At 37.5% G+C, this 15,676-nt stretch overlaps 2 protein-coding genes across 7 annotated transcripts in view; one reads left to right on the forward strand and one right to left on the reverse strand.

Moving 5' to 3' along the window:
* The first annotated feature begins 260 nt into the window (after positions 1-260).
* Positions 261-14,929, forward strand: pgpep1l (pyroglutamyl-peptidase I like). Of its 6 annotated transcripts, XM_028038161.1 has the most exons (7): positions 261-833; positions 908-960; positions 1,038-1,154; positions 1,476-1,702; positions 1,774-1,950; positions 11,581-11,648; positions 11,738-12,675. In XM_028038161.1, exons 1-6 carry the CDS (start codon positions 803-805, stop codon positions 11,645-11,647), a joined length of 672 nt encoding a protein of 223 aa, XP_027893962.1. In that variant the 5' UTR covers positions 261-802; the 3' UTR covers position 11,648; positions 11,738-12,675. The 6 variants fall into 6 exon arrangements, with proteins under 6 accessions (XP_027893962.1, XP_027893971.1, XP_027893988.1 ...); XM_028038170.1 differs by lacking the exons at positions 11,581-11,648; positions 11,738-12,675 and adding an exon at positions 14,380-14,929; XM_028038187.1 differs by lacking the exon at positions 11,581-11,648 and having other exon boundaries at positions 1,016-1,154.
* Positions 2,256-15,676, reverse strand: part of igf1ra (insulin-like growth factor 1a receptor) — a 91,977-nt gene continuing 78,556 nt past the window's right edge. The window contains exons 20-21 of the mRNA XM_028038111.1: positions 13,627-13,761; positions 2,256-9,939 (exon numbers count right to left, since the gene is read on the reverse strand). Of these exons, the coding sequence (XP_027893912.1) occupies positions 9,414-9,939; positions 13,627-13,761 (661 nt within the window). The 3' untranslated portion in view covers positions 2,256-9,413. The remainder of the gene's footprint in view (positions 9,940-13,626; positions 13,762-15,676) is intronic.

Raw genomic sequence — 15,676 nt, forward strand, 5'->3', positions numbered from 1 at the left:
GCGTCCCAAGCTCTTTGCAACGCCTCGGGCTGTGGCCATGGCAGATGTTACGCTGCATTCACGTGCAGTCAGAAATTTGTGCAAACATTTGAAGCGTTTTAATTACCGTATTCCAGAAAATGTTTCATAGAGCTCATTATATTTTTATGAATACGTGCCTTCTCCTATTTCTTATGGTTGCAGTACTATCTAAGTCATTTGCAATATAGTTTTTTCTTTCTATGTTTAATCAATAGCATCAGTGTAGTTTTTGTTGTGCCTGGTTTGCATCAAATGTTAGATGTTTCAGTAAATTAAAAACCTTTTGTTGGCAATTCTATTATGTACATACAGTATAAAGATACGTAGATATTTTTTTTTTAGTTTTCATAATTTTGGATGTGACAGAAGGGAAAAATGCTTTCTCATATAACTTTCGTAAAGGACTGTTATGATTAATTGTGAGGAATGGGGTGTTTTTGTTTCTGGTAATGTTTTGTATTTTAATAATAAACATCAACTTCTCTGATTGTTCAAATTATTCTAAATGAAAATAATTTTGTGATAGTGGGCATTTAAAAATGTAAGTATATTACTAAATGTCTGAGTAACGATCTATCACTTTGCAATTCGGTCTACTTGTAGTCTACCCAGGCTCCTTTTATCATTTGTTTGCCTGAAGCACATGAACGCACCCCGTCTGATAACTTCAGTTATTAAATGGAATGGCTCCTCCTGGCGGACGCATCGTAAATTACAAGGAGTACAAACGTTTTCACTCTTGTTTACTCTGTTTGCTACCCTCTATTAGCTTGGACACGCTATGAGCGAAAGAGAAATTGTCGTTGTTACAGGTAAAATAAGAATTTGCTCAATGATATGTACACTCTTCATACTTTTAAAAACACGTGTTGAATACACTTTGAAGGGTTTGGACCGTTCAGACAGTTCTTGGTGAACCCCAGCTGGACAACAGCCCAGGTAAGGTCCAATGTTTGGAAAACAGACTCCTGTTTACCTCTCTGGTTAATTTTAGCTGTGTGTTTCGTTTACCGCAGGGATTAAAGTTGGCCGGGATGGGACAGCGCATCGATGTTTACATCAAGGAACTGCCAGTTAGCTACAGTTCAACCCAGAGGATTATTGCTGAGCTTTGGCAGACCCTTAAACCAAAGGTAGAAATAAAAATTTGAGTTTGACACACCTAAAAGACCTAATAGAAATCATCATGCAAAGCATTCAAAACGTTAGTTAAAGGTCTGTACTACTCTTTTTTTTTGTAAATTGGTGTTTTGTTTTTGTTAAAAATAAGAAGATATTATATTGGTAGTTGTTGGCATTATTTGCCTTGTTATTTTGATCCTTAGGGTAACCACAATATACCTGTGAAATAAGACATGATATCACTATGTGTAATTTTTGCTACAGTATCTATAGAGAATACACATTTTTGAAACACAAGAAGCTGAATCATGTTTGCATGCTTGTATTCAAAGTTTGCTGTTCCCCTGGGCATAGCCAGAGGTTCCAGTCTTGTCATTTTGGAGCAAACTGGTAAGAACAGCGGATATAGCACCCGAGACGTTTGCAACTGCTCCCCCACAGATCACCTCTGCATCGTAGGCGGCCCAGAGAAACTGGACTCCGTTGTTAATATGAGGACCATCTCCAAGCACTTTAAGCAAGCAGGAATGGATGTGGTTCATTCTAGAGATGCTGGCAGGTAGGCAGCCAGCCCTTTTTCTGATCTGCATTAACAGACGCAAATATAAGGTCGCGCTTTCTTCTTTTCAGATACTTGTGTGATTTTGCTTATTACTGCTCACTGTATCATGGTGAGAGGAGAGCAGCTTTCATCCATATACCCTCATCTGGCAGTTTATCCTCGGCTGAGAGACTGGTACCTCTTCTTCAGGAAACAATTGTCATGATGCTTGATCAGCTGGAAGAAGCCAAATATCACTCAGAAACGTAGGTAGATTTTCACTCAGCATGCCTTGAACTTTTCCACTATTGTCACGTTACAACTGTGGGGTAATTCACTGAGATTTGAAATGAAAGGTTAACAAAAAGAATCTGTGAACATTATTACTGAAATTTTGCCACAAAATTGATTTAATTCAGCTCGGGGCCATTTAAGCGAGCCTTCTCACTATATGAATATGCTTTGATCTAAACTCTTATCTTTTTACCTCAGTCTCAAGTATTTTACAGCCTCCTTTAGGATTTCTTCCAAGATTGTCCTGTATGCAGAAAAATAAAACAAACAAGCATAGTTCTCATTTACTTATTTATTCAAAATTTCAGAAAAAAGTAAAATACAAGAAATTCTCTTATACACATTTTTGAGACGGCTTGTCAAAAATACACCATCTCAGCTATACGTGTGAAAAAACAACTTTGAGGCCTCAGATACAGAGCTTGAAAAGAAGACAGAGACTAGAGAAAACAGTTTGATTATTCTTCCCCTGTCAAGTTATGAACACAGAATTTAATAAGTGTAGTAGCAGTAGAAGACCAAGGCCCCTCCGAAGGTTTTAGGAATGCAGATGAAATAAAACAAAAACAGACATGAGTGAATCGATACACCTCAAACCTAATTATTGCAGGAGACTGCTGTGATGCCTTCTCCATAAACCTGACGTTTTTTAATGAAAAAAATTGAAAGGATATGAGTATGATTATGGTTACAGTCTACAGTAAATTAAAGAACGACTTGCGAAACTTTAAATTATTTTTTTCTAACTACGTTGTTCACTTGTTACCTGAACTACCCGTAATTTATGCAACATCCCTTTCCTGGCTCTGTCCATGTTGGAAATGTTGCAGATTTGACAGGTTTGGGATCTAATAGTAACTGGTAGCTCCTCCCTTAGCATATCAGTGACTCCTAAGAACTGAAAAACAAAAATATTTAACGATTTCTGGACAAACATAAACACACAGATATGTTAACGTCTTGAACTTTTTTGCTTGTCAGTGGTGGTTTCTGTAAAGAAATTCAGCAGCAACTTGGCTCTTTAAAAAACATGAATAGATTGTTCAGTTGCATGATTAAGAGGACTGAGCACCAAACTTTTACATTAAAAGTTACCTTGTGGGTAACTTCTAATTTGAAAAAAAGGAAAAGAAAAAGCCCACTTTCCTCCAAGTCCGTCAATATGCCAATGGCCATGAGTAAAACGTGCAGCTGAGGCTTTGAAAGAGGTTTTGAGGTGTTGGAGCTGCTTCGCTTCCTTGTACAGATAACATTTTTGGTGATGCTGTAAGATCCACTGTGGTGACTAAACCGGCAGCACTAAAAGTGGTGTGTATAGATACAGTGGAAACACAACCCCTGTTAACATGCCTGCTTATATGTAAAAAGTGAAATCATGATAAACCATGTCAGAACGTTTTCCTCCTTTAATGTACTACAAACTTGAAGAACAAACCAAAAATCTTTGAGAGAAGAGCACAAAAGAGTTTCCAAGGTTTTAGATATTCCATGGAGCACAGTTCAAAGAGTCAACATCAGGTTGAGAAATTGGGGCGCAACAATGACATTACCAGACACTGGACAACATCCGAAGTTAGTGGAAAGACGAGAAGAAAACTGGTCAGGAAGTCTGGCAAGTACTGACTGTGTAGCATGTGAGATGATGGTCTCCTGTGTTCTTTATGTGTCTAGGCTAAGGAGTAGAATGACAAACTGGAATCCAATCCAATTTTGCAAAAACACATTTGACATTTCCCTAACCCATGACATGAAAATGTGTTGCAGTTCAACAAAACCAGTGTTTAATTTTTGGGGGGCTATGTTTTTAAAAAGGTGTTTAGAACAAACAAGGCACCTTAGCAAAAAATAAATAAATAAATAAATAAAAAAAAACTCATACACTCAGTGATGCAAAATGGTGGTAGAGTCATGCCTTGAAGCTTAGATTGAATGGTCCCATACAACATAGTTTAATGGGGACACATTTACATTACAACAGTGTTTTGAGTGGGTCACATTAGAGAGGGTTAAAACTCTGAAATGGTTTATCTTGGTCCAACTCTTGAACATGTCAGAAATCTGGCATTTTACCAGCGGTGTGTAAACGTTTTATATCCATTGTAATGTCTGAAAGATCAAAACTAAGAAAATCACATGGACACAACATTTCTAATCGATACATGACAAAGAACCACATGGAGTTTACAGAAATGATAAAACTAAATAGTGGCTTTTTAGCTCTCTGCCACTTATAATCGAAAAGTGTTTTTTTATGCTTACAGAAGGTAGAAACAGGTACAAGGTGAGATTTTCCTTTTTCTTAGATGCTTTGCGTGAAAACTACATATCTGTCCTTGTTACATTCACAACACTTATTGATACTTCAGGCAGAACTTAAATGCTGTCGGTTTTGGAATAAAGTGAAGGTTTTAAAATGGCATATCACCTGCAAGTAGAACCGCATACATATGTGGTGTGTTTTTTATTTATTTCATTCTTGGAGGTAAATAACCCATTTCCCTTTCTTAATATTTCCTGTGTCATCTTTTTAAGATTTCTTTATAAATACATTTTTGATGAGATTCTGGTGGTTGTGATTTGAGGAGTTGAAGGTTGTGACAATAGGTCGGAACTCAGTGGAGATGGAATGTTTGGCTCTGTTTCATCACATACTGATCCACAATGGTTGTTCATGATCCTGCTGAAAAACAGTGAAGTTTTGTCAGCTCTGTGGTGTCTTTATTCTAAATTTGAGATAGAAACTTGATTTTTTCGTAAAACCAGTCGTGTGGGCATTCACAGGCCGAACTCATTCCACCTTCTGTCCCGGTCTGCTTTATATGAGGTTTTATCTAGATCCCTGTGGATTTTTAAAAAAATTTAACTAGGTGAGGTTTATCCTAAAATTTAAGAGTGAGATGTATTTGTTTTTGCTTATACACATATTTAAAAAGAGTGAGGTAGATATATGCCTGAATGGAAGAAAAAAAAGAAAAAAAAAAACAAGTACACTCGCCATGACATCAAGGACAATGCATACATAAAATAATAAAAATATTAAACCAAGTTTGTACTTATTTATGGGGCATTTTTACAGTGATTTTTACTGGTATTCAGAAGGAAAATACAACAATAAATAAATAAACACTCCTACAAGGAAAATAAGTTTAAGAGGAGAAAAAAAAAGAAAATCACCAGGCAACATTAGAAATCCTTCAACACACTTTTTACTATTCAGCCATTTTAAGACCTTTTATTTTCAATCGTGACATTGAAACTTGTTCCCTTCCCTGGACTTTAACCCATCCTTTATTTGGTTTTCAGATGTGGCTTTTGAAATCTCATCTTGAAATTTTGATACTAGCAGGAGTGATGTCATTTTGTGCTCGAGAGGATAAAATGAAAATTGCAAACTTTAAATGCTTAGAGTATATGGTTGACATATTTAAGGCAAACAAGAGAACCCAGTTAGCCCTATTTACTGGAGATTAGGCATGAGATGGATGGGTTTACAAAACCAGATCTTGTCTGAAGTGCCGTCTTGTATGTCGGAGCTAATCCTGACTTTGAAAGGAGGCACAGGGAGGGGAGGTTTGCTGTTAGAGACCAGCAAAGGGAAGAGAAGAGGAAACTGTTTCACTTTAGAAAACATGAGAGGGGTGACTTAGAAAGGGGCAAAAGGTGAGGCAAGTAAAGGAGAGGAGAATGTGTGGGGAAAGCAAAGCCTTTACTTTAACCTGAGATTAAATCGTACCTAGGGGGCAACACTAGGCACAGTGCTAAACAATAATAATAGAAAAAAACAAAACAAAGGGTGTAGAAGTACAAGCTCACACATCGAGCTAACATGTTCATCTCTAATAATTATATATATTGACAAAACAACAAGAGACATAGTCATTAAAAAAGGCAATGAATGAAATTTAGTGTTACTCAAAATCTTGAGGGGTAACTTTCTTTTATTTTTTGTTTTAAACAGAGCTTAAAGATATAAAAAGGGACTGCTGTGGAGATCATAAAATAGCAAACCTGAAGGAGTTCTCTATATATAGATATATTTATATATATAACATCCAAAAAGAGAAAAAGAATAAAATAGCAGCTTTGTTCTGTACAGACATAGAGGCAAACATTTTTAAAAGTATAAAAAAGTTGTATTTAATTTTTTTTTAAAAGTGACAAAACCCAATGATGTGTATAAAAATGATCCTGCAGTCTAAAATGCAACTGTAAGACCTTTCCTGTGTGTTTGAAATGCAAGAAAGACCAATAATGACCATTTTTAGAGACTTGAACGTTTGCCTCTAGGCTACGAAATCTGATCCAACAGCCTCTCAATTGATGCCTCCAATTTGTTGCTGTGGTTTTGATACCACTGGATCTGAACAATGTTCATCTCAAAACTTTGAGAAAGTAAAGCAGGGTGACAAGCTGGGTTGCCAGCTCTAGAGGACCAATGATTTGCACTGAAACATACTGTATTTCAAACTAAAGAATAGACTGAGATAGTAATTCAGAGTTGTTGTTTTTTGGACCAAACATATGTGAAAAGGGATTTTCCGGAGGTGGAACAAATTTTTTATTAGTTCTTGAATTAGATTCAAGAACTGCAGGTACTATTGGTAGTTGAATGTCATTAATAAATTATAATCAGATTTTCAAATGTTTTATAACATGATTTGAGTGCATCTGTATCATGCTGATATGTTATATTTTTTGGTTCATTCTGTGAGAAACCACATTTTTACATCAGTTTGAAACAATGTAATGTCACAGCTGTACTTTCTCTTTGTTAAAGAGCACAAGCTATGCTGCATGATATGAGGCATGTTACAAATACTAGCACAGCATTTTCAGCATTTTTCTCTCCTGTTTATATTAATTTCCCAAAATTCAGCCAAACTGGGCAATTCTGTCTTGTTACTGAGTTTCAGCCATAATAATTTTGGGGCTCATCTGGGATTGCTTTTTGAACTGATTGTTTAATTGATTAGGCTTAAGTGGTTTCTGGTAATTCGACTTGGGACTGGGTGATAAATATGTTTTTCCCTAATGCAGATCAAATCGCTTACTCAGATCTCCCCCAGCCATTAAAAAAAAAAACTCTTTAGCATCCAGACTGTTTACAAGTTGTAACAAAGGTAAAAATAACAGCCCAACAATTTAGTTTTTAGTGACAGATGCTAAATTAACAAATAAATAGGTTTACAAATAAAAACAGTCCTGCATCATGAACTTTTAGAGAAGTGATACACTTGAAACAACTCTGACATTTTATCATCCTGGATGAGAGAGCCATCAGCTCATTGCCACAAAAGCTGCTCAAGTTTTATTAAAAGCTACATTTTGGCTAATAATCTTGCAAAAGAGGAAAGACTAGTTGAGGGCTGCAGCGCAAAAATCCGTCAAGGCACCTTGTCTTGATGAGAGTATCTACAAAGATAAAAAACACTTACAACACTAGGCAGCCAGCAAACAAAGAGTAGTTTTATGTGACCTTTCTCAATACTCAGTACTAACGATAAAGTGTTAGTAATTTGATGCCTTTATGAAACAGCTTTTAAAGTTTTTATTCTGCCATCTCTTAGCCTGTCGCAGGTGTAAATATTATGCTAAACATTGATTGCATAATCAGTTTCTAGACAGATTGTACTGTATTGTTAATTTTAAACCCTACAGAGTAACTTGTAATGATTTTTTCCGAGATTTTCCATTTACTTCCCATGTGTTTAAATCGCTGATGTGTCAAAGCATGTCCCATGTTTTCTCTCTCATGCTGTGCAAACAGTTGTTTATTTGGATATTTTGTTTAGTAGTTAAAAGTTTTGCAATCTTGTCAGCTGTCAGTGGTAACGGATTTGTATTTTCCCTGTAATATCAGTTATCACATGTTTTTTGCAAAAATAGTTGCCAGTCAAATATAATCTTTTCAAAATGAGACAAAAATAGTATCTTAACCTTTGGAGCCAGACTCGTTAAGTCATTTCTAATGCTGGATTATGTGAGAGGACAGCTGCAACGTTCATTAACCTGATGAATCTGAGTTGTGTTTTGCCACTGAAGTCAGAGGTTGAATGTAATTAGAGTGATTAGGAATGAACTTACATGTCTCGCTGTGTAATGCTATAAATCATAAATATATTGAAATATTTTTACATTGTATCACCCAGTCCTGTGTCTTATGTTTTATGCCTCGAATATGAATGTTTAAAACCTTGATCTACTTTTTGTTTAATTAATATGGGGGGATAAAATATTTTTATATAGCAGTTGTTTAGTTGTTCAGAACTAAAGATCAATTTTATTGATCTTTAGTTTTATTGACTATAGTTCATAGTTAATGAACTATTTTTCGATGCATACATTGTGGTTATTATTTTTAAAAGTAGGATTGATTGGAATGAATACTGTATTGTAGTTTTAGTTTCAATGTTTGTTTTTGAGGATCTGACTGCATGTAGTAACAGATTTACAGCCAAAATGATTTATTTATTATCAGCTTTTATCGCTATCAACATAAATAGCACAAAATAGTGCAATCAAATTCAAAGTCTGCATTCTCCATCTCCAATCACAATATTGTGGCTGCTTATGACCTGACAGTCACTTCTTTAAGTAAAGTCTTGTACCTGATATTGTGTTTGGGCTGGCTTCTGCTTATGATGTGTTATTTGGCCCAGCATAATCTGTTAACAATTGCATTTAAATTTAGTAAAAACATTCTAAGTTATATGGCAAGTATTTTTTTTTCTTTATTGCACAGGAGGATTTGATTTGTCATTAACTCTGAATCACAGTTTTTAACAAAAAAGAGGACACCCTTAGGAGACTGAAGGAAAAGCTTGATTTGGCAAAAGTTTGGCAGATACAAAACAGGCCTACCAATTTAACCCACACCTGACAGGATCACGTAGAAAATAATAATATTTAAGAGTCTTATTTTTAAAGGAGATTTTGCCACACAACATGAACCCGGCTGGCTCACAAAAAGGAGGAGCTTTACCATAATGTAGAGAGAATGATGGGATTCTATAAATAGACGCTCAATATATTCATCACATCCTCTCTGAAATCCTCAGGGCAAAAGTGCTCTTCTGTTGGTTTTGCTGGCAGATATGCTAAAAAGATTTTTTCTTGAGTTCATGTAGAAGTCTGTGTGCCAATATACATCCTTCCTTCTTGAAGGGCTTGTATGTAACAATGTCGGCCACACAGGAAGGAGTCCCCCAATGTGTCTGAGCCACCAAACTCCACATGCCTCAGCAGGTTTCTGTGCTGTTATACCGTTCTCAGAGTTTGTGTTCTCTGGTCGTTCCACGCCTTAAATGGAGTGGAGAGCCCATCTACTGGCACACAGTAGAAACAAAGTAATTTTCTTACCTCGCCCAACTCTCCTGAAGAGACTGAGAGGTATTAGTTACCCTGTGTGAGAGGAAGAGGAGATGCTCGACTGATATCAGCAGGCTGACGACTGGGGCAGCGGTAACGCCCGCTCGTTCTTTCTGCCTCCGTTCATGTGTGCGTACGGCTCCAACTCATCAAAGTTGGGCCGCAGGACCACCACAGGCCCGTTGGGCAACGCATGTCCTGAGTGCTTGTCCGAGCCCTGTCCCGAAGACGTCATGGCCGAGGGCAGAGGCCCCGGTGGCGAATGGGACACACATCCTAGTAAGGGAGTACTTGGGCCTTGCAAGGGGGATAACTGCTGCGAGGAAGGAGGTGACCTGCTTCCCATACACCCAGACGGGGGAACGCCAGCAGCTGATGGTTGCCTGGTAGATACAGGGTCCAGTGGAATGTTCTCCATGTTCTCCACCTCCATGTCGAGCTCCTCCATGTCCGGCGGCTTGTTCTCCTCACTGTAGAAGAAGCTCACCTCCTGGAAGTGGGGATCCAGATCCCCTTTGATGCTGCTGATGATCTCCAGGAAGGACGGACGCATCTTGGGGTTGTACTGCCAGCACATCCTCATCAGCTCAAACCTGAGGGGAGCACATTGTATGAATGCCATGGCGATTGAAGAATTTGCTCCTTAAATTTTGAACTTTGTTAAAGAAAGAAATCTGAGCCATATATTCTATTTTGGCCCTGATAACACCACTTTGGATTTTTGAAAACTGATAGATTATAATTTTCTGTTTGGCCAATCAAAATTATTTCAAAAGTGGATAGATGACTTTGCTGCTGCAGCACTTCAACAACTTGCTGTAATTGATAGGACCAAGAACTCTTGTCTCAGTTCTTTCTGCCAAGTCATTAGGTTCAGGGGTGCAGTTATTTTTTCATATTGTACCAGGCTGGTTTGAATAGATGTTTTTCACCCCAGTAAAATATATTTTTTAAAAACTACATTTATTACTTGTTTACTTGGAATGCTTTTGACTGTTAGTCAAAAGACTAATAGACAACTGTGACAAAAAGCAACAAGAAAAGGAGCCTGTAATGTTTTCAAAGCACTGTTAAGCATAGCCAAAATTAATGTATTGTCAGGGTTTAACATCCACCTTGTGCTTTAAAAGTGGTTGAAATAAGTAATATGGTCCTTAGAAGTAAATTTCCAATCAAAGTTAAGATTCATTTTGCCCTCTGACAATCAAAGCAGGAAGAAATGTGAACGAGTGCAGACTTGTGGAGAATTTGGCCAAATTAAAATCCACTACATGTGTGCAAAGAGAACAGAAAAGTGCAAACAGATTTAGAGAACTTTACAAAAAGCAAGATTATTAATGCTGCACTATAGAATAAGATTCCTAAATTACACTTCAATGTCAGAATCCAAAATTATATGCAAAAACCTGAATAACGAGACTGTGTAAGTTGATGAATTGAATGTTTTAGGTAGAGAACTACTTGCACTGCAGTGGTTTAAATGGTTTGGAGGCATGCCTGGATGCAGCGTTTAATCATTGTAAGCCTGTTTCTCACCAGCAGGTGGCAGGAGAGACTGACATTTCTAGGTTTTTGAGCTCTTTTGACATTTAAGCTCAGTTTGCTGATGTGTTTTGACTTTAAAGTTGTGTACAAACAAAATATTAAAGTTATAAAATACAGTAACAAGTTATAGATTTACATAAATAGCCTTAGCTGCTGTTTTTCCATCGTCTTCTACAGGTGTAAATATAAAAAGCATGTCCCATCTGTTATAAATCTGCCCTTTTTTACTTCATTCAAACGCTTCAAATATGTTGATGAGTATGTCTCCTCTCCCATAATGTCTAGTTTTCTAACAAAGACTAATCTTTGGCGCAGAGGCGTATTGACACGACTTGTAAATCTAGAAGTTAACTTTATGGCTGCTTCAAAGATTTGCAATTTTGATGTTTTTCTACCACAGCACAATGCGTACTGTTAGATCCGTTATGTAAAATCCACTCAGTGGAGCAGTAAGTCTTCCTTCAGGTTACTGTGCCAGGCCAGCAACCGAGCTTTGGGAATGTCAAAACAACACCATAAAAAGAGAGAATTATTACAGTTTTGTGTGGTTCTGCACCACATGCCGCAACTTCAATTATACACAAACAAGCTAAGAATACTCTCTAAGGCTCACTGACATAAACACCTCAGCCATCTCAGGCTCCGTTACCGCTGTTCCCCCTCAGTCTTGTTTGTCTTCTCTCCTTGAGGCCTTCTTGGCGTTCAGAATCAGTCCTGCAGCTAGGTGCCAGCTGTTCTCCTCCCAGAGAAATTTGAGGTAGAGCTTGACTAAGCCCAGGTCTAACTTCTTATTCTGGAGCAGCAGAGGGGGTGGCTGACTTTTTTTTTTTTGTTTGTTTTTGCCAGAATTGCAGGAAGCATCTCAAAGTTGACATATGATGTCCAAACCCACGCAGAGGAGAGTTCTAATGAAAAGAAATCTAATACTTTCGGCTGTGCTGACACACCACAGTAACCTGCCTTCTGCTTCGTCCAATATCTGGTGTCCAGTACACTTGTTGATGCTATGTTATAAAACAGGTTAAAAACCTGACTTCTTGTCAGCATCTTGTCATTTGTGCCATTAGTGGAAACTCACTTCTAACCTGTCAAAACCAGAGTTGTTTCAATTGTATATGCCATGTAAATATAGCCTCAGCTATGCTATCGTATACTTTGCTGTTTATTCCTTCTGTCAATGTTTTGTTTAGCACTAGGCCGGTGTCCATTGCCATCCTGAAATTTCTCACCAGGGTTTATCAGTGCTCATCTCAGCCGGTGTTTAATTTCAGGCACTGGTCAAATAACACAGTGTCAGTGATGCAGATTTTAAACTGTTGTGACCAATAAGATGCTGAGTGTCACATGAAAATACTGCGGAGGTATTGCACTTGGTGAGCCCAGGATGTCGCTCTGTACATATCTGTAGCACTGAGATTTTTTTTTTACCTCCTTTGTTCATAGCTAATATAAATATGGGCCCTCTTCCGGTCTGGTGGCCAGTTTCTAAGAAAAATCAGTCACTCTATCACATCATACTTATACACCAGGGAAATAGAAAGCTATGGATTGACAAATTTAAAGTTTACTGAAACTCATAGACTTAATAAGAAACACAAATGTAAAGAATTCCACGATTTACATTTATTTTAAACATATTATTAGATCCCTTAACCCCGCAAGCAAGTATAATCAATGGACGGATAAATAATCTGTAATAATTCTACTGCAATAATAAAAACTGATTCATTGTAAGTTTTGTAATACATTTTTAACAGAGTTGTCAATAAAAGTGTCTGGCACCATGTAGTCTCTTTTGTTCGTAACCCTGCTTGAAAGAAGCAACTTTAGTCCGTAGGCAAGTTGTGTGACTCACAGCTACCTGAGGAATACTTTGCATGGAGACGTTGAAAAACATCCAAATATGACTCATCTTACTGCATGTTTTCCTCCCTACTTCCACTTTGTGTTATCCCCTCTATTCATCACTCTTTGTCTAAATGTCTGGCTTCAGTAGTCTTCCTCAAGTCTCCTTTAAAACACCAAAGCATAGGGGGCCACGAGCAGCGGCCTGACTCCACTGCATGCCGCTCAAAGACAAAAAAAAAGCTAAGCCCTTACTCCAGCACCACCTCTGTAACACAATCCACACACTCCTGTAATCAGGACAAAACTGTTGGGGCTGCCATAGAAACCAGAGGTTTGTGCCTGCATAACACTCAGCCCTATTTTTTGTTCTGCTTGCGCTCTTTCTAAGGTGAGGTCAGCCGTGTGGAGCGGCAGGGGAGAGCGCAGAATGCCTTCTTATTGAGGTCAAAGAAACGCATACAGTGTATGCAGTCCTACATGCTGAGAGTCATCAGTCTTCTATTTCCGCCTCTCAAAAAGCAGGAATGTTTTCACAAAGAAATCACAAATATGTTAATAGCTTCTGATGCGCTTATTCCTGTTGCTTGTCCCTCTCGATAACGATTCCCACAGTCGGAATGACTGGCATCTTTCACACACCGGTTGTGGCATTCCTTCTATGGGCCGATATCGATGAGTGAGGAGGCTCCCGGCTGCCAGCTGACCGTCTAAGTCATGCCGTCAACTGGCTGCTTTTAACCGCTGACATTAATGTCAGCCCTCACTGCAGCGAACGCACGCGGTATCTCTTACCCTTAAAACCTCAACCTAAAATAGACGCGTGGTAAAATATTGACCGGACAGAGGAGGCATAGAGAGCAGTTCATTCTTTCAATCACAAGACTTACAGCATGTCCGGGCAGTTGTCGGGTTTGTCCAGGAGTCCCCCTTCCATGACAAAGCGCAGCACTTGTTCATTGGACATGCCCTGGTAAGGCTGTTCAGCTAAGGTGGCGATCTCCCACAGCACGACACCAAATGACCTGGAGAGTTACATCAAAAAACAAACATGACGCCATGTTTCTGGAGTTTAAATAGAAAACTTCAAAATTATTCTATAATTAATTTATCTTTAAAAAACCTTGAAATTCTCCACATTCTTATTTAAAGTCAAGTAAACATTTCTTAAACTAGTGGGAGTTTTTGTTTTCTTGTTTTATCATAGCAAAAATACACAGCAGATTGACTGGGATTAGCTGCAAACTAATCTCTGTAAGATATAACAGTAATCTAATCTAACCCCCTATTAAAAAAATATCAGAACTACTCCTTTATGAAATAATGATTTATTCTTGCTAAATTAAATAAGTAGAACAGAGATCTTAAATAAGACAGGCATGGACTTGATATTTATTTGGAGCAAAGAATGAACAGAATGTCAACATCTCCATAAAATCTCAAAAGAATGAATGGACAATACTTTTTCAGCTCAAAATGCAAAGCAGTCCTTCATGCATCAGTTGCTGACTCAAGTATACACCCCCCCACACACATATACAGTATATATAAATATATAACAGTCAGCACTGTTGGTTTGAAGCATAATGCAAACAAAATGAAGTAATATTTTTTGTCCATCTTGAATCCTGTCCTCCTTCCAGCTCACTCTTCAGACTGTTTTTGGATATGAGAATACCGAACAGACAGACGATCTGACATGCCTGCTTGTCCAAAATATGTCAACAAGACAACATGGGGGTAAACTGCAAAACAAGTCTGAATATAGACTTATTTACAAGTCTGAATTTAAGTTCATCTAATTTCTAGCGATGTGTTTGACAAGTTTAGTTAAGGTTTTTTTTGAAGAAGAGAAATTGTTACTCAGTCCCTAGTTATATGTGTAGACCCTAGAAAGCATCAGCGTTTAAATTTTTAAACCTACTGTCCTTTAATATGGACAAGTACATGATTCTGTCTTAAGGCTCATATTGTTTTAAAAATAAATATTTCAGCAAAGATATTCGGGTTCACCAAGTTTCTCCTTGTGTTTTTGGAGATTATATTTAGCTATTTTGCTCTTTCAAGCCCACAGAGGTCTACAAATTGTTTTCTATAACCAATTGCTTGATGACCATCAAGCAGTGATTAGGTGGAAACTAATTTGTACAAGAAAGAAACAAATGATTAAACTTCAATAAAATTGTAGCTGTTTTCTGTTTTTCTGTTTTAATTTCTTGTTTAGTGTCATCATTTTTTATCATATATTTTTGCTTTATTTTGTGAAACACTTATTTAATTCTGTGATAAGGGGTGTACATGTGTGATACATGCTACACATATAAATGTTATTCTCTATAAAAGAAAATGTTTGCATTCACCTATTGTTAATTTACTCTTTGAAAGTCATATTTTCAAAGAGTTCCTTCAAATTAACCAGATTACAACACTCTATATGTTTCAGGAAGTGTTCCTTCTCTCCTGATTAACACACTACTCATGAAGCCCATAATTGGTTTGTCCCACACTAAACTTTAACATCAAAGAGGCGCAGGATGTAGTACACATGATGTGAAGGTGGGTTTGTGGTGTAAACACAAGCTCTCATTTGTGAACATCTGGAGCAGTTTATACCCACTCTTGCAAACTAATCCGTGGGACACTTTGAGTTGGGGAACAAAAACTTGCAGGGGAGCTAGTAAACAGTGAGACTGCTACAGAGGTAGGGAACATGTGAGATTGCTGCAGGCTCAGAAATACAAAGTAAAAAAAAAAATAGAGAGCTATAGTGTTTTGTAGAGCGGAAGGAATTTGCAAAGAGCAAGCCAGCAACCTAAACAGAAAAAAAAAAAAAAAAAAGATTTTGATGTTTTGGAAATACAAGCTGTCATGGCAGGAAACTCATGTTCAAACTGTTGAGTGAAAATCTTGTAAAGAATCCTGGCTGTGAAGTGAGCTGTA

The sequence above is a fragment of the Xiphophorus couchianus genome, chromosome 2 (assembly GCF_001444195.1).
Source record: "Xiphophorus couchianus chromosome 2, X_couchianus-1.0, whole genome shotgun sequence".
Classification (NCBI taxonomy): Eukaryota; Metazoa; Chordata; class Actinopteri; order Cyprinodontiformes; family Poeciliidae; genus Xiphophorus; species Xiphophorus couchianus.